Here is a 19,275-nt window from a genome sequence, read left to right as displayed (position 1 = left end):
ATATAGTAATTATACACACTGTAAAATATGCCTATAGACATAAAACTATCACCGTCTGACGCTGTCGTCGTGGTGTTTCCCTATCATTAGAAGCGCGAATGCCGATATAATTAATAATCAATTACCCACTGCAATGTACGGTTCATTGCGTTCGCACGCGGCAAACATTATTAAACGCGGGAGTCCAATATCGACAGTATCGCATGTATCGAATGATTAATAAACTAATGTTTGGTTTCGTATTGCCGGAATCGATTTGTTCGCGATGGATTTTCTTAGTCTCGAACTTTGTGTTGTTCTTAGACCTTAGTCGATACTATCGCTAATCGCTGTTTTCTCGCCATATATTATCATAACGACGACGCGCGGCGGTGACCTCTATCCGTTTTTAAGATCCTCATATAACCCGAGAAACCGGTCAACGGGGGTTGAAGTAATTGTACAAACGCGCTCGCAGAGAAAAAAATATAACCGTGGCTGTCCATCTATGCGTGGGTTGGGGTGGGTGTGGTGCTGCGGTGGTTACGCGGCATGATTTCGCATGCGGTGGAAAGACGAGGGGGGACATCGCGCGCGTATATAGTTTCCTACGACGGACACACGACGCGCGTAGGGCCGGACGCTGCCCCCTCCCCCTCACCGCGTTTGACGTGCGATGCACCGCCGCCGCAGTTGCACGCTAGCACACACGCACAAAAATACACGCGAGCACGGGCGTCAAGCGCACGATTGTGCAACGTCGTAGTGTGGCAGCGCCCGTCCGCCGCGCCACGGCTTTGGCTGGCGCCCACCACCGCGCCGCCGTCACCGCCGGCGCGTCCGCGTACATGTCGTTCATTTCATTCTTCGGTCGTTTGCGGCAGAGACCGACGGTCGGCGGCGGCGGCGGCGCGCGCCGTTACGCGATCGGCAAACAGTCGGTGTAGTGCCTACGGGCGTGCTCGCGTGCCGTTACATCGCAGTCCGTGTGTTCTGTCGCTGTTCACTACCCGCGTCGCACGAGCCGTCCGCGTTCGGTGTTCGTGTCTTTCGTATCCGTTCGTTTTCGTTTCGTTTACTCTGCATGATATTACTCGTCCGCCGTCCACCGCCACCATCATCACACACCGCGTACACACGTTTCGTATACGGGTGCTCGAAGACCGTACCAGAAGTGTTTTTGACATGGACACACGGTTTTCGCCGTTCCCAAATCATGTAAATGCACTATCTGGTACGACACTTCGGCGCCCATTTTTCTACTGTCCAACCGTCCGTCACTGTTATACCATGTACCGCTATAATGCTGCTGGGATAGTATCACCTAACCAGTACCGCCACACGACGACGGCTGCGAGGACGACGACGATGACATCCTCAAGCAGTTACTGTTTTGAATTTTTTGTTTACAAATCGATTGTTATTTATTGCGTCAGCGTATTGATCGCCACGAATAGGTACGGTATGCCCGCCGTGCGCGCTTACTTTTATTGCCTCCTCGCGCGCGCTGGTACAATCGAATACGAGCGTAGTTGCCCGTACGTTAATATCCTGCCTGCCGTATAATAATTATTATACTATTATAGTTGTCACGATTCGAGCGTAGTTCAGTATAATGTTCCATAACGATGATAATATGTACATAATCTATGCATAGAACATAATAATGTTACGATGTTGGCGTTAGTAAATTATTGTCGTGCAATACGCGTATTTCGCGGGGGATTTGGCCCACTGCAGCGACGCGCGTTTACCCTCTTATCCGCCGTGTAGCTCTAACCTAACCGGGTCGGTCTATTTTTAATCGGTCACCGCCGAATAAATAATACTATACTGCACGCGCAATGTCCGTTACGATCATTAGTCGTATGTGCGTATTTCGTCTAGCCCCGCGCGACAATGCAGCAGCACTGCAGGAAAACGACAGCGTGCTTACGCCCCTCGGCCGTATCTCTTTTCCGATATCGCCGCCGCGCCGTCGTGTTTCCTAATATTCATATTAATTATTGTACTGTGGTGCAGTTTATTTTTCCCAACGGTCTACCTGTGGTATGCAATACCGTCGTCCATAATTTTATGCACGCGCGCAGTTTCTTCGGTTCGCCGACGCAACACTCGCGCACGCGCGTAACGAACGCGCGCAAATGTACTGCAGTAATCGCGATTAACAACGACGCGAGCTCTGTATAATACAATTTATCAAATTTAATATATTATTATTATTATTACGTGTGGTGTTGTTTACGCGTTTGTTGTGTTTTAATAGCATATTGTTTGTTCTCGACCACGACGGTTAGGCAGGTCGTGACGTGGCTGTAATAGGTATTATGCGAATTATATGTATTATTACAAATCCTTCGGTACCAAGAGTTCAACGCGCGCACTGCGTACCTATACTATTATAATATTATTATTTATAATTTACAGTTCAAGTGCAGCACGTTATTATTGTTACTTGGTAAATAATAATAATATTACAACTGCTACACTAATATAATAATATTATTACGTACGCATTAAATCGGCTGCCGAGAACGCGTACGTAATTATTGACTGAACAATAATAATAATATTCACAACTAGTTCGAAGTTAACGAGCTCACGTTATGTGTTATATATTATTATATATTATCACGTTTTGTCGCATAACATAATGTACATAATTTTTGGACAATTACATAGGTCTGCAGCGACAATTATTAATATTCTCGTTCGGCTCTTGGAATCGGTCCCACTAAACTGTTGTTACGTTAACTTTTTTTTTTTGTACGACGTAAAACTGTTTATTATTTTAATAATATATTATAACGTGTAATAAATGTCTAGATATATATTGTCATTGTTGTATTTTTAGTATTTTTATTGTTTTTTTTTTTTTACTTCAATTTTCTTTATAATACATACTTAAAAATTAGTAATTAACATGTAAGAATATATGTGTATGTCATGCAAGCGTGCACGTTTAAAATGTTTAACTGCAGTTAATAGTATTATACTTTCGTCTGTTTTGTTTTTTTTTTATTATTATTTTATACATCTTAGAAACTAGGTTTTTAATTACAGGATAAAACTAGGTATTCTAGTTTGCATACTATTATAATATGTCTTGATAAGTATAGAATATTATTATGATATTATGATATCAATCTCTGGGAAAGTCACCAATTATTATGAAATCAACTGGATTTTCGAGTTTGTTTTTTATTTTAACTTTTTCCCCTCGACCAATAAATGTAAATAAATATTATAGTTTTAATAAATTCCGACCGTTTTTGTTCATAAACCGATTAGAACCATTAATAACTTATAAATTATTAACTATTTTATATCCATGTATACATTGTATATACGTTGCATTATATAGGTGTCTAACACTCTAACCCAATAACTACATAATATTCAGTACACGTTGTAAACGGTTCATAGGATCTCATGTTGGTAAATTTTTTGGAATTCTATTCATGCAATAACTAATAATATGACAATGTATTATTAGTGCGTACTGCAGCTGCTGAGTGGTTGACAGGTCATCGTCGTTTTGTATACGTGTTCGTAAAATATAATGTACGAAAACGAGGCGAGTTGTTAAATGGCGATCATCATGAGCGCGTGTGTGTGTATACGAATGGCTTTAATGTGCTGCAGTGTGTGTTTTAATATAATGAACAATTTATTATCATTTAACGTCGTGTACGGCCGTACGGGTAGGAGAGGTCGGTCGACCTCTGCTTCAATAATAGTAATAATAATTATTATTGTCGCCATCTAAAACACTGCGGGCCCATATTATATTATTATTATTATTGCTGGTAGGTACCCATAATATATTATTATAACCTTTGGCGCGGCTACATCAAGTACTGGCAGCAGTCGGTGGAAATTCCACCGATGACGGACAGCTCTGCGGTGGCGGCGAAAGGTCGTCTCGGCGACTCTTCGCTCTCCGACCATTCGCTCTGATAATAACATAGATATAATATCGATGATTTCAATATGTGACTTACACGTCATGTTACATCCGCGTAGGCCACGATTATAGTCATTAGTCGTCGTCGCCGTGGTGGTGGGTGTATCGGACACGTTCGTGCAGGGCCTAGCAAGTCTTTTCAAACAAGTCAGTTTCTGCTAACATAATATTGCACGTCCGAATTCCTGCCCGAGATATTTGCACAGAGCCACTGCATAATATTTCGTACGGCTGTTTACGGCAATCGAGACCGATAATACGCACACATTTTTACATACGTCCGACGCTCGGCGTTTCCTTACTCCTTCCTAGTCCCTTACTCCATTGTACGCAATCATATTTAAATGTATTGTTTTTGTTATATTATATATGTATAATATGTTCGCCCCCCTGCAGGTAGGTATATATACGAGCAGCTATACCGCATCAGCATAACTACCCTATACAAATGAATAGCGTGAACGCACGCGACGTCCGTTATAATATTCAGGTCTTTGCATGTAATTTGCTACTATATAATATTATAATGTTGTATACATCACACACGCGCACGCACCGTCGTACTACCCGCGGTTGTGTTCAGATTGACGTGCTACCCCCGTTCTACTGTATACGTATAAATGTACAATACAAGTAGGTAGTTATGTACATAATTGTACAAAAACCGTATATTATTATAAATTATAATCCTTTAAACGCGAATCGTCAGGTATTTCTTAAACGTCCGATGTATATATATAGGTATGACTTATATTTCTGAATAATAATCGTCGTATACCGGTGCGTGATGTTAATCTATATTTTTAACGAAAAGATGCCTCCCGTTTATACGGTGTTTTATTATACAAAAGCGAATTCTGCACCTTTCGATTTTCCTGACCTATAATCGTTAATGCTATAACTAATTCTTGACGTGAATACACCTACGAAACGTCTATCTAATAATAAATAACAATACCATCGTATACTATACGTATACATAATACATATTATATTATTATACCTTACCTATTTATGTTGTATTGTTGTGCAAAGACGACGACGTATATTAACTACAGCACACTGGGTCGACGTGACACGATATCGATCCTAAACACCTATGTGGCTATAAGTCATAACATTTTATAGTCTTAAACACACGACGAGCGATCTAATGAGATGACGTATGTACGACGATATATTATAATTTGTAATTTTATCTTTTATTCGCAAATCAACAATGTCTGGTTCGTAATTTTTATATTTGCGAACTTCGACGCCGCGAACCCAAATAGGCGAAGCCCAACAATTATAATATTATATATTATTATAATTATTATACATAGGTACATGTAACGTGCCGAATGACAATGGATAGGTACTATAATGTACTACCTATATTGTATATACGTGCGGTGCGTGCACTCGGGGACATGCAATCGATGTAAAATGATTATAAGTTTTATTTACGCGATGATTGAAATACATTTCCATACACTGCAGATGATTCGTTCAACGTAAAACAAACGATTTTGAAAATGACAACTGACAACTTGCATTTTTCATATTAAAAAAATTCGGAATAGATTTTATGTATAAAAATTAGATTTCGGACGAATAGTTAATTAGTTCCTATTTTAAGTTTAGATAAGCTGAGTAGTGAATCTGATCATCTAAACTTTAAATACTTCTAATTATTAGCTACCTTCTCGTCTTAAATTCGATTTTTTTAAATCGAAATACACAGAAAAATATTCTGTTCTGGAACAAACGCGGTTGTCTGATTAAAGCGTTTCTGCCAGTAGGCTGAGTTTAATTTAGTGCTTCCCCCACCATTACAAAAATAATTTTGTCGCGCCCCTAATGAAAATTGGCCCTATTGGCGCCCTAGAATGCAGCCTACTCAGCCTATTGTTTAATCCCTGATAATAAGAAATTGAAAATTTACGTTATCATTAAATAAAGGAAAAAATGACAAGCTCAACGATAAAATAAAAAATAGCAAACAAATATTTTCAAAAACGTTAATAGTTTTTCAATTTTTGAAACAATGATAAAATAATACACTGCACACAGTAGTTAAATCCTCGTCTTGCAATGCCGTATAGTACTATATAATATAATACTATAATAGTTAGTAGGTAGTAAAACCCCATAAGCAGCTTTATGTTGGAGGCGGTGACCGTCTCCCTAAATCCATTTTACTCGGTTTTTCCCGATGCCCCACCACAGCTCATCAAAGTCGTCTTCTTCAGCAATAAAAGCGTACTACGATAAATGTTATAGAACAACGGGTAATATCCGTGGCGTGTTCTGGGCGATGTACAAAATGATATAAAAATGTCAAGGCCGCCGAAGGGCAATGGAGCGGACACGCTGCATCGCGTACACCTTAATAATATGTAATACGTAGTAGATATATAATATTACACATAGGAAACGCAATTTTTTTTTTACCAACGCAAGCGGCAGATGAACACATATATACGCAATATATACATAGTGTTTCCACAGCATATACTATATTCGTGACGAGGAAAACAAACAAAAAAATATTAAATACTAATACTCGGGGCCGCATAAATATAATACGAAATAACATATTCGTATACATATAACATATAACATATACCTACACGCTGCTGTTCGGCGTCGGCGAACCGCACACAATCAATATATCTAATATAATATAAACGTCGTAATAATACGCATGTGTATACCTTATGCTTTTGTCCTGTGTTGCGGTTGGCGTATAATATACACCTCGTAGCCCGTGTAATGGATAATATTGTTTGTATTCGAATATTTTAAATGGTGCACATATAATAGGGTGGGGGTAAAGAAAACGCACGCGATCTAGGCCGGCGTGCGGCATACCCGTCATTATTATTATAATATAATAATATGCAAACTACAACTATGTTTTCGATTGATTAATATATCAAAACATGTTTTTTTTTAAATTCTTTCCGCATTTGTAATAATATATTGTAATACCTAAATATGTTTAAGACTGCACGCATTGTATTATTTATACAGGGTGATACACCCAGCACGCTCACCCCCATTTTTTTTAATATTAATATTATTAATACCGACATTAATTACCTACTTTTAAGTTAAGTTTAATATCGTTCGAATTTTGATTTATTTATATGCAAAACATTAACATTTACAAAATGATTTCCTCGCTTAAGAGGATGTCAGCGAACTATTTTTTCTCTCTCCCTGGACCACGCGCAACATAGACAAAATTATGATTTTGGTACGCAGAATCATTATTTCTATGTTTTTAAGTAAGCTTAGAGTAAAATCATCCATTACAAAAAAGATAGAGAATAATATTTTTGAGGGAATGTCATATCGATCTGTCTAAATATTGTCTCAAAACAATTTAAACATCATTTAAATGTACAACATATTTTTGAAAGTCGAATACAAAGTCATATAAATCAATAGATATGTCATTTCCTGAAAAACATTATTCTCTATCTTTTCTGAACTGAGTGATTTTACTCCAAGATTACTTAAAAACATAGAAAAAATGTTTCTGCGTTAATGTATTTTGTCTATGCTGTGCGTGGGCCAGAGAGAGAAAACAAATAGTGCGTTGACATCCTCTTAACAGTTTACAAACAAATTCTAGTACTTATTTGAAAAAATAAATATTTGTATCATTACAGGATACATTAATTTTGTATCAAAAATCCAAGTAGACGCCTATTTAAAAATATAGTCCTAAAAGTATAGTCCACGATATATTCACGATATATTATATTGTGTAGAAGATAATTGGAGCTATGCTGAATTAAAAACTATAGTAATCAGTAATCACTAATCAGTATTAATATTGTATGATTTGTAAAATATTGTCCATATCTATAACATAAATTGCTACCTGTATAATATTGTGTTGTCTCCGTCTTCCAAATGTACAACATAGTCAAAAAATGTTTGCGCGTAACTATTTTACTTCATCTCTGTATTTATTCTCTGAATTATCAAAATTCCACAACGCATAGGGAAGAAATTTGTTTGTGACGTTTTTTTTTGTGTTTATTTTTTTGATGACATAAATACAGTTAAAACTATAAGTTTGAGGACATCAGTTTTTTTTTTTCATTTAATTAGTTGTCAAAACAATTAAAACTCTACATCACAGTCTCTTCCCTATTGGCGATCGAAATTGATAAGATGTAACGGGGACGCTATATGTATCATTTATATGTTATTTTACATGTTTCCCGTTACAGATCCACACCCCGCTGGCCTTACAATTGATAAGCTTTCAATCGCCAATACGTTGTAGAGTTTTGATAATTCTACTATAAGTACAGAGAGAGTTAGTTGTTAGTTGTTACGCACAAAACAGTTTTTGGCTATGTTGTATATTTGTAAGACGGAGACAACACTACGGGTAGCACGCCCTCTTAAACGAATATAAAAGAGAGGATAATGAGTCATTACTCAATGACTAAGATAATCTTTAGTACACAAAGTTTAATAGCTCAGAAACTAGGTAGTAGCCAGTAGATACTCATTTGCTTTCGATTTAGATGCATCAATATTTTCAAACAAAACCATCCGCTTAACTAACAATTCACTATAAAACATGGTGGTTAGTATTTGAAAATATTGTCATTATAGTGTAAACTTGAAAATTCCAAATATCAGAATAAATGAATAATTTAAAGATAAAATCGGATGAGTGTGTGAATCACACCCTGTGTATATACATATATATTATTATGTGCTAATGTGTGTATAATATTAGTATCTATTACGTATTTATGTATATTTGTATGTTTATCCGTATTCTATCATCGTTGCAGCAAGTGTTTATGCCGGATTTTCGCACTGTGGCAGTGTGATTAGCTGGTTGTGTACATATTTGATATTATACTCACGGCCACTAAGCACATTCCACTGGGCGTCAGGCCATGTCCAACGACAACGACAACGACGACGACGAAGTTCACTATGTAGAATAACGAAAATAGTAGTATAGTAGGCAGTGGTAGTAATAGCATTGATTATACTAGTGTGATTAGTATGAATACTAGTATTTATAATCTATGGTAATAGTAGTAATTAATATTTAATAATAACAACATTATATTCATGTATAAAAAACCAGTTATTCATTACTATGCTTACATTGAATCATCATAAGGTACCACATTAATATATTTTAATACGTGTATTAATGCATATATACTTACATGTTAGGATCGCGTTAAATCGAGCTGTAATATATAAACCAGAGGTTATCACTATTACGTGTTTATTTTTGTATTATGTAATTTTAATAGTAATACAAATGTCAAATACCTATACAATATTATAATAATGATTATATTTTATGTTTAAAATAACTACGCGGTCTCCAGTTTACTACTTGAGTTGATATACAACAGACCAGATTTTATATTATATATCACTGTGCATGTGTTGCTGCACACGCATATAATAATATGATGGATGGGGCCATGGGGGGCGTTTATCAACGCGTTCATAATTTATTGCAATATTATTGGCCAACTGCAGTGTGGATAAAAAAAAAAAATAGGTACCTCAAAGACCCTTTCGAGGAGTTTGATAATAATATAATATTCGTGTACATACATTATAATTTATATATTATGTATAAATAATACACGTATTTCTTAATACGCGTAAGTTAGTAAAAGTACATTTATATACAAATATACAATATACATAATATAGCGCAGCGAGTTTGAGACAGGAATCCATACGACTATTCAGCTAGTGTCGCAATAAAACGTTTTATCGAATTGTACCGATCGGTCGAGTCTTAGGAGAACTTACTACCACAGGCCACAAAGCTAATACGCGCGTCATTCCTCTAAATCAAAATATTTTTTTATTAATATTATAATTATTATATTATTATTAAATGCGCACACGTTGAATGCGGTCGACGGTACGCGTCGTGAACAGTTTTTACACCCAGATTAGATTTTTTTTGCACGTGTGTATATGCGGTGAACCGTGAGCAATTAAAAACTAAATAAAATAATAACACTTTACTCAGGGCCACGACACTTCAAATAAAACATATCTGGTGTATACATAATTTATTTTTATTTTTTATCTTGCCCGTGTTCGTTCATTTGTTGTACACATATTATTATCACATGTTAGTATAATAATATCTGACATTCATACAAAAATTATTTATTTATATTATTATTGTTCCCTTCCTCTGGGACCAGTATAACTTGACAAAATATTATGTTAAATGATATTATATGATATATTATGTGATATTATATGATAAATCAACGTATGACAATATTATAACGTATAGGTCCGGGGTTTATCATTTTTTTTTACTCATACTCAGATATTGTGTCTATATATTTTAACCAATAAACAACAAAAATAGTATAACTTTTATACGGAATTAATATCTGTCGCCGTGGATGAGTTGATGATATTATATGTAGTTAAAATGTAATTAGCGTAGACGGTAAATAACCTTTAGATAGTAAAAGAATCTCAGTGATTCGGTGTGGACCCAATTACTTGAGTTTGCTTTTATATATCCGAGTCGTATACATATACTGATACACAATGCATATAGTAATCCCTATTTCCCTAGCGGGCGGTATAAAAGTAAATTTTACTTTAATGAAAATACGTAAGTTTATTTTTCTGAAAGGGGAAATTCATAATATAGTGCGTTTTTCATTTAAATTTGAAACTTGCTTACAGATAAAAAAAACTCCACAGTCATTCAAAGTCACAGTGTCACAGTCGCCGTGATACGAGTGAAAAATAAAACATAAAAATAAAATCATATATTTTTTTTCAAACGCAACAACCTATAACGATTTAAAACTTTTTCGCAATTTACGACTCGCGGGTGTTGTGGTGATTTTTTCGCGTCCCTCTTGTTACTTTGTGATAATGATAAACATAAACCTTATAATATTCTGTTTTATGTGAATTATGACAGTAACATACCCAATGAACGAACGTAGGTGAAAAACTTAAAAAAAAAACTAGAATATCCGGACTCTCCGGTTTACTACGGGACTCTCTGTAGTAGGTATAATCTGTATTCGAAGGTGTTTGTACGTTTTATTGCGATACTGTTCCTCTCATTATTACCAACGAATAGTATTCACCGAATTCTATAAAAAGTAATGTAGAATAATATAATTATCATCTCTCATTGGCTGCAATCAATTACAAAACGAAACAAACGCGTAACTCCCTGCGTAATCCTATACCCTATACGAGTTAATTTAATGGCTGGCTGCATAAAAATTATATAGGTATGATTGTATATAGGTAACGATTGTATAAGAAGAGAAACTATATAAATATCGATGAACTCCTTCCCCTTCTTGATTTTATTTACAATACGCTCTACGCATAATATTATATTACATTAATTTATTCCTATATAATGTAGTAACGTTTTTTTGACATTTTTTTAATATAACATAATAATAATAATAATAATAATAATAAATTTGTTCTCTTTTAATTTTCTAATTTTATATTTTAGTGCCGCTTACGTATCATTTGGTGGATTATTGATGCGACTGCTGGGTGACCCAAACAATTTACACGGATTCGAAGTGGACCAATGCGTTTACCTGCTGATGAAGAAATTAGCTTTTTAAAGTTATTTACAGTTTGGGGGGAGAAGGGGCTGTAATTAGTTTGCAAAGATAAACTGTATACATTTTTATACAATTAAAATATAAACATTACAAATATGTATTATGATAATATTTGTCTTATTATTATTTTTTTTTAAATACCATTTCATTAAAATGTGTTGACGGTACCCTTATCGTTGCATGATAAATATACCTGCTATCTAGATGTGTCTGTTGATGTCATGCGGTAAGTCATGACAGGAATGTTATTTACATCCAGTTTTATAACTAATAATAGATTACAAAATATAATCCCTCTACCTATTGTACCGTTAATCGATACAACGATATCTTCCATAACTGCTATAATACTTTAATATTGCCTGCTTTTTTAATGCAATAGAACAATCGCCGTTTTCACTCCAGTTTTTCTGCATACCTCCCAACCAAATATTTTGAAATATCTTGCAAAACATTATAAATATTGTGGTGCATCTCATTTCAGTCATATTTTATGACTTTGGCCGTATACTTTTCTACATATAGGTACAATGTACATATTATAATAAAACTCTCAAACGTGTCTCTAGACAGGGTCGATAGTCATACGCTTAGCACCCCAGCCGGAGGGAGATGATCAGACTCACGCCAAACCACTCAGCGTAGAGCTTTTAAAATATACAATGGATGATCATCGTAGTGCCGTCTTTTATCCGCGCTGCACGATAGTATATTATGGATATAATAATAACGAAAATCTTTTTAATTAGGATTCCGATGCACATATTATTATATGCAGCAAGCGACAATGTATGTTAAAAAAGTTTATTAGATTTTCTAAAAAATATATTTCTTTTCTTTCTTTCGTGGCCTTCGATACCACGTGATATATCTTTCAGTGTTCACCTGCTGTAAAAAATTTAAAAATGAAGGATTCTGAGATCTCATGTCCAGCTGCAGGTTAACGCGTCATCTTAAAAATCGCCTTCACGCTGCAGTTCAACAGGATTATTTTGGTATTTTACTGGCCGTCCTTCGCCCTGCAATCCAACGTTTGTTCTGTGCTGCTCCTCCTGCAACTGGTATCAGCTGGAAAGTGCATTTGACGTGTTTGTTCACAGACATGACGGCGCCCGGCAAACCGTATCCATTGTAATCGGGTGCGCTGAACACGGTCACTAGCTTCCGGCCCGCGAAAAATTGGTAACCTCCCTCCACGCACTGTGTGCAAGACACATAATACGTAATACATTCATTATGAAATATAATAATTTGAAACACAAATAAAAAAAAAAAAACGTTCGGTAATCTTTTTCTGCAGTGTACACACTACATAAGACTAACTATATAACTACATAAGGCTAACTATAGTGGACGAAGGGAGGGGATTTCAAAACAATTTTAAGAATTTTGAATGCTTTTCATATGGTTACACACATTTTAAATTCGTACAACACGTCTTCGCTTTAGTACTTCGCACAGAAATAGTGCCAGATTAAAGATGTGGAATTCACCGGTAAAAAGTGTTCGATAAATGTACGTAAAATTTGATAAATTGGCAAATTTTGTAAAAAAAAATTGTAGGATTAATATTTTTTTTCATTTTTACTATCTACACTAACCTATTGACTATTCTTATACGGCTATTATACGACTATGTACTAAAATACAGTGTCTGCAATTATAGTCGTATACTCGTATAAACTACTCTGGCTACCTAAATAAAAGTTATTACACAAGTAAAAACATTAAAAATGAGGGCTCACTCGAAATTATGAATTGTAAAAAGAATGTCTGTAAAATTTAAGTAAATTTACGCTTAACCGTAAAATTTAACCGGTAAATTTACAGACCTCACATCTCTATACCAGACGCATGTGTTTGATTGCAGCTAACCAGCACATAATGCAGTTGAATGCATAACATATTATGGTAATTGATTAGCGTACAGTAAATCAAGTAAGTGGTAAGTATCTATAAGTATATTCCACTTGCAATTGAATATTATAAATTGTATAATACATAGGTATTATATAAGAAATTTAAATTCGTGATGACTTGTTTTCATAACCTACATTTTAGGTTCAATGTCGCACGAATCGGAAAAATATATTATACAAGTTAGCAGTACGGTCCGATTATAACTGTTTTAGTTTAAGCATATCTGCTGCATACCTATGGGCTACGACTATCTATACGAATCATGCCGTAGATTGAACTGCATTGCTTATAGAAACATATATAGGTACCTATTCTGTATTCGTATTCAAATAAAATAAATAAATACATATTATGTTATATTGTTATATAAAGTATGCTTTATTGGACCAACAATTAAACCTGTTAAATTGGTCAATCTGAAAGCGCAGTGTCCTATATTATTTACTCTTATAATATAATATATAGGTAGCATAGAATTTTAATAATATATTACAAACTTTAATAATACTATAATAGATTGACCAAAAATTAAATACCTACGTACACTTTTTGATAACGGTTACACTGTCTTGGAGTAAATAATAATTCATTTTAGGCAATATAAAAAAAAACACCCCATATACGAGTATCCACCCTATTCTGCAGAACGTAATATTGCTTAAAAAATAATTTACATGCTAGGTACACAGCCTTATTATTTAAAAAACATAACACTATCGTAATCTGTATAATATAAATACAACATACCCACCTAATATATTATATGCCTATATACCTAAAGGTTTATCACGATAAATTATATTTTTAAATAAAATAATCCTAAACAGTTTATGTAATTAGGACATATAATATTATACACTGTCAGTCTGGCAATATAATGTTAATTAATTAATTTATAATATAATATTAACTTGTTTAATGTGAACGCTGTAAAGGTGTACTAACAATTTTAGTTGGGGAGTTAAAGTTACACATTTTGTATACCTAATAAAAGTTTTAAGTTGCTAAATTACCTACATAGCCTTATAATATAATACATAATACTATTTTAGTATGTTACTCAAAGAAGTAACAGAGTTTGGGTGGGTTCGTCGTACATCCTTTCTAATTTTAATATTGTCTTGGCAAATACAATAATATATATATTTTTTTAAAGTAGTGACATTCACGTAAAATGTTAAAATAATAATAAATATTTTATACTGATTAGTTGAACTTGTTCTACAAGCTTTCTTCACAAGGTTACACACTAAACCTACACATTAAAAATGATTATGTAATATTATATTACCATAAATTACGTATTATAATATGACACATTAATACATTATAATTAATATATAATAATATTAAATAATAACAGCTGCAGTTCACTTAGATAATAATAAGATTTAAGTAGCCGCTGAAACTTTTGTAGTTTCTGAATTTACCTATACCTTAATTCATCTGAACAAACGTAACCAATTATTTCTAAAAGCAATTTGTTATGTTTATGTACCTACGAAAATTCCAAGCAAATATTCGGTCATACCTATATATACTTACATTCCACTTGGAGAAACTATTTTAGCTTGAAGCGTTGATATTAATATACCCACAAGCCAGGTGGGAAACTGTAATATGGGGCATCATAACGATTTGCAGATAATCCTCGTTGGCCTATCTAAAAACTTAAATATTTAACGTAATTTGTTTCCTATTATTATTAAACTTATATTATATGAAATTATGAGAAACTTTTCCTTGGAAAATGATTTATAGTACCTATACATTTATAAGTTACGTAAGTATTATTTTAGACTATAGTTCTATTCGAAAATGATTCTTATTTATTATTTTTATTATTATTTTTCTTTTAGCTTGAATTTTTTTTCTAAAGGATAAGTATTATAACTTTATTATTGGCTTATAACTATTATTACACATAGAGCCAATAATAAAGACATGACTGAGTTATAACAAATAATTATTGTTTCAATTAAATACTCATAAATAACAATTATAAATTAGACACCTTCATTATAGTATTACATAATAAACAAAATCGTTTTAATTTACACGCATGATAAGCTTAAAACTACTTCGTTTTGAATTTTTAATTGAAGTGTCAAATGTTAAATAATAATATATCTAATGTATATAGAGCTCGTGGTCGGTACTAAGCCCATAATTAACTTATTTATTTACTTATATAATCCCTGCAGCGACGGTACCAATAAAATATACTTAGTAGGTATATGAATGCATTATTTAGACCTTTATAACTCTAGCCAAACATTGTGCACTCGGTATAAGCATGGAATAATAAAAAATATAAATGTCTGTGGTAGAAATAAAAAATAAAACAAACTCATTAAACGTAGAGATTTTAATAAAGTTCTTTGACATTACCTCAATACTTGAACCTTACACATCTGAAACCATTGCCAAATTACAAGCTAACAATACTATCATTATAAACGTTAAAACATTAGCATAGTTGGGCTGTGAACCAACAACGAAGGTATAATGATAATACAATCTCGTAACGAACGCCCGAGTGACCAAAAGAGGGGACGACAATATAACTGGCCCTACATTTAAACATATAATATATTCTATGCACATAATATAATATAGATGTATAGTATTGAAAAATTCGTTTCCGAACTATAAAATTAAAATAGTAAATACGTAGAGAATAAGATCAAGGGTGGTAAATGTTCGTCATAAATAAAAGATATAATTTTATGTTTGATACGAATACTGATCGGATGTCCGCTTCGTGTTCGTACTTTCGTAGGTACTCGACTTTCCGTACCCGCCCATCAACTATATTATTTATTTCCATCAAAGCGGGATAAGTAGTCCAAAAAAATAAAGTATAAATGTAATATACTAAGTATATACGATATAAAACAATGACGTAGATTATTAGAACGAAATATTATATAAATTAAATCTGTTTTTTTATAATACAGGCTGTAACAGCACTATTTGACAAATGTAACATTTGTTAAATAGTGCTGCTTCACCCTGTATAACTATAATTCAATTCTTAGAACTAATAGAATAGCATATAGCTTAAATCTTGCCATCTTGGCCAATATTATATCGGTATATATATATTATGTTTAGGTACCTACGTTAAATGTATTTTAAAATATTTAGTGGTAGGTATTTAATATATTTTTTTTATTTTGAGTATACCTACCTAATATCGTTTAAGAAAACCAAAAATACATACAATTTTAATAGACTTGACACTTTTTAGTGCAGCTCAAGAATTTTCAAAAATATTACTTTGTTACTTGTAGAAAAAGTCAGAATCGGGGATTATACCTTGACACCCCACAACCTATAACCAAGATCATGCAGTAACCAGACACCGGGTGTCCGGGTAAATAATATATTTATGTATATTTAAGTACCATGGGTACAAGCCGTAGTGTAAAACTAGGTTGCCACGACTCGTGTATTTGACGAATATAATATATATTATACGAATACTTATTCGTACAAGTGGCAACTCTGTTCCCATACTTCATGACAAGTATTCATCGAATACACGAGTCGAGTGAACCAGGTCCGATATAGCTATAGTACCTGATGAGCCCTGACCACCAACTTGAACCGGAATCTGGACAGGAAATCGGTCACCCGGTCGGCGCCGAACACGTACGACACGTTCCGGCGAACGTTCTTGCGCCAGCCCTGGATCGGGCCTGTTGCCGGATCGGACCACAGCAGGTCGCACAGCACACCGCGCCTGGGCACCGTGGCGGGCCTTCGGATCCGGTCGATCTGAGCTATGTGGTGCAGATCCGGGCTGAGGCCGCCGTGCGTGCAGAATATTAGGCCGCCGATGACCGCGGCCACAGGCATGCAGTCGAACGTCCGGTTGAACGCTCGCCACAGCCGTGCGCCCGTGAGCAGGCCGTACCGGGACCGACACTCACCGTAGAACCCGTACCGGACGTTCACGGTACGGCACTCGTGGTTCCCTCGGAGCAGGTGAACGTTTTCCGGGTACCGAGTCTTGAGTGCCAGCAGTAGAGTGATCACCTTCGCGACGCATTTAATGTGCATAATCGTTGATTTTATTTCATACAAATATAATATAATAATAAATAATAAATAAATATAGGTGCGTGGTGTGGCTAGGTGGTTTACATCAGCCACTAACGTGTTCTGAGGTCAAGCAACGGCCGACGTCGTTAGTTTTGTTTTTAGTGTCAAATCCTCACCCCGCATACAAGTAGTGTTCCTAAACCAACTGTAACCCCCTACAAAAATCTAAAAGCCAACGTTGCCGATGCTTAAGAATTTAAGATCAATAAAACTAAATCTATAACAAGTAACTGCAGTTGATAAGTAATACGCTGCAATAACTATATAATAGATAACCCATATTATATTGTTATGTAATGGTGGAATTTAGTGGGGGGACATTTTCACCTTTTTGATATTTTAAAAGCTATACCTGACGACTACCATGCCTACTTTTATAATTATAAGGAAATGTAATAATATATTATGAAGGCACTGAGAAATTCTTATCTTAATAATATTCATTATTTTTCAGTAACATTTTAGCAGTTGTGTTTAGTATTGAATTTTAATTTGTTCGAACCTTCTGGAAAAATCTAAAATGAGCAAGGTACCACAATATTACATTAATATAATAGTTTTAAGTAAGTTTCCAACGCGTTTTGAATAAAGTTAGGCTGTTTTGCCTACCCGACATATTAAAATTATTATGTTAGATGGGAATTGTAGTGAGATAAAACAGCTAGCGATCGTATATTCTTTTGTAATGTGGGCTTTCAAAAAAGGTTTCTCCTTCTGGGGCCCCTCCAATTAAAACTGAAATAAAGGCATGGCACCGTGTAGGAGAGACCGCGCGGGGTTAGTTGTCACATGGGTTCTTACTATTGTCACAATGTTAATAACACTAAAAAGAGATTTAGAGATGGCATTTGTGTTCGTTAAGTGTGTTGTCATGTACATTAACAGCTAACACAAAGAAAATAAAACATTTTTCTCGGTAAGCAGCTGATTATTGAAGTCGTATGATAAATTTTAAGACAAAAAAAGTCCGAGAGTACATTTTTTGCTTAAAATACATTTAATATTTACCATTTATTTAAGCTATAATATATTATAATCTAACGTTGTAGTCTCGACGATGAACTATAACTATATGTGTAACTAGCTTAAGACGTAAGTTTTAACTATTAACGTATACATATTTTGCCATTTTGGTGGTCTGTCATATTTGATGTGATGATAAACTGATAACACACTCTCAATAAAGTTAATTTGTTATCAATTATAGTATTATCATGTATTATAAGGTTTTTTGTCACAAAATATGAAGGGCTTGTTGTCACAATATATCGCGTTAAAATAGTTTTATCTAAATATGATTTAAATTAATTTTATATTAACTATTTTGTTATTATTTTATTATTAATGGATTCAATTTAATAACATCGAGACATCGAGTAATTATTTTAAATCTGATACAAAAATGTTACATTAAATTTAAATTGTTTATCATTTTATTTGCCTGCGGGAGCTGGAACAACTAGCTTCAAGATGGAGCTGCAGCCAACCCTGAAGCAGGGTTAGTTGTATAAATACTATTTTCTTTTAAAATTATAAAAGAAATGTATTTTATCTTAATATTAGGTATTTGTTATTTTTATAGGATGTTTTAAAATTGGAATTTTGAGTAATATAGGAAAATAAACGCTGCTCGGAAAACAATCAATTGTATTAAAAAATAAT

General features: G+C 34.1%; 2 protein-coding genes and 2 non-coding genes across 6 annotated transcripts in view; 3 read left to right on the top strand and 1 right to left on the bottom strand.

Moving 5' to 3' along the window:
• Polr2h (polymerase (RNA) II (DNA directed) polypeptide H) overlaps positions 1-11,694 on the top strand; it is a 129,660-nt gene extending 117,966 nt beyond the window's left edge. For 2 of the 3 annotated variants that reach the window (NM_001162344.2, XM_029486137.1), the window contains exon 4: positions 11,466-11,694. In NM_001162344.2, coding sequence (NP_001155816.1) covers positions 11,466-11,583 — 118 coding nt within the window. In that variant the 3' untranslated portion in view covers positions 11,584-11,694. Of the gene's footprint in view, positions 1-6; positions 1,437-11,465 lie in introns of those variants that run through there. The other variant, XM_029486136.1, reaches the window with a different exon arrangement.
• Positions 1,143-1,221, top strand: Mir277 (microRNA mir-277). Its single transcript, NR_040143.1, has one exon. It is a non-coding gene; the product is annotated as a microRNA mir-277 (primary transcript).
• Mir34 (microRNA mir-34) lies at positions 8,786-8,853 on the top strand. The gene has a single exon (NR_040156.1). It is a non-coding gene; the product is annotated as a microRNA mir-34 (primary transcript).
• Positions 11,695-11,820: 126 nt separating the features above from the next.
• LOC100167086 (serine/threonine-protein phosphatase PP1-like) lies at positions 11,821-18,870 on the bottom strand. Its single transcript, XM_029488625.1, has 2 exons — positions 17,089-18,870; positions 11,821-12,783 (listed from the first exon to the last, which is right to left on the bottom strand). The coding sequence occupies exons 1-2, from the start codon at positions 17,569-17,571 to the stop codon at positions 12,571-12,573; spliced, it is 696 nt and encodes a 231-aa protein (XP_029344485.1). The 5' UTR covers positions 17,572-18,870; the 3' UTR covers positions 11,821-12,570.
• Positions 18,871-19,275: the final 405 nt, after the last annotated feature.

Source organism: Acyrthosiphon pisum, chromosome A1 (assembly GCF_005508785.2).
Source record: "Acyrthosiphon pisum isolate AL4f chromosome A1, pea_aphid_22Mar2018_4r6ur, whole genome shotgun sequence".
Lineage (NCBI taxonomy): Eukaryota > Metazoa > Arthropoda > Insecta > Hemiptera > Aphididae > Acyrthosiphon > Acyrthosiphon pisum.
Note: the sequence above shows the minus strand (reverse complement) of the source record. Positions and strands in the feature narration are given on the sequence as shown.

Coding starts and splice junctions, on each gene's coding strand:
- LOC100167086 (XM_029488625.1), bottom strand. CDS start 17,571: ATGCACATTAAATGCGTCGCGAAGGTGATCACTCTACTGCTGGCACTC. Junction 12,784..17,088: donor TGGTGGTCAGGGCTCATCAG/GTACTATAGCTA, acceptor TCTTGCACACAG/TGCGTGGAGGGAGGTTACCA.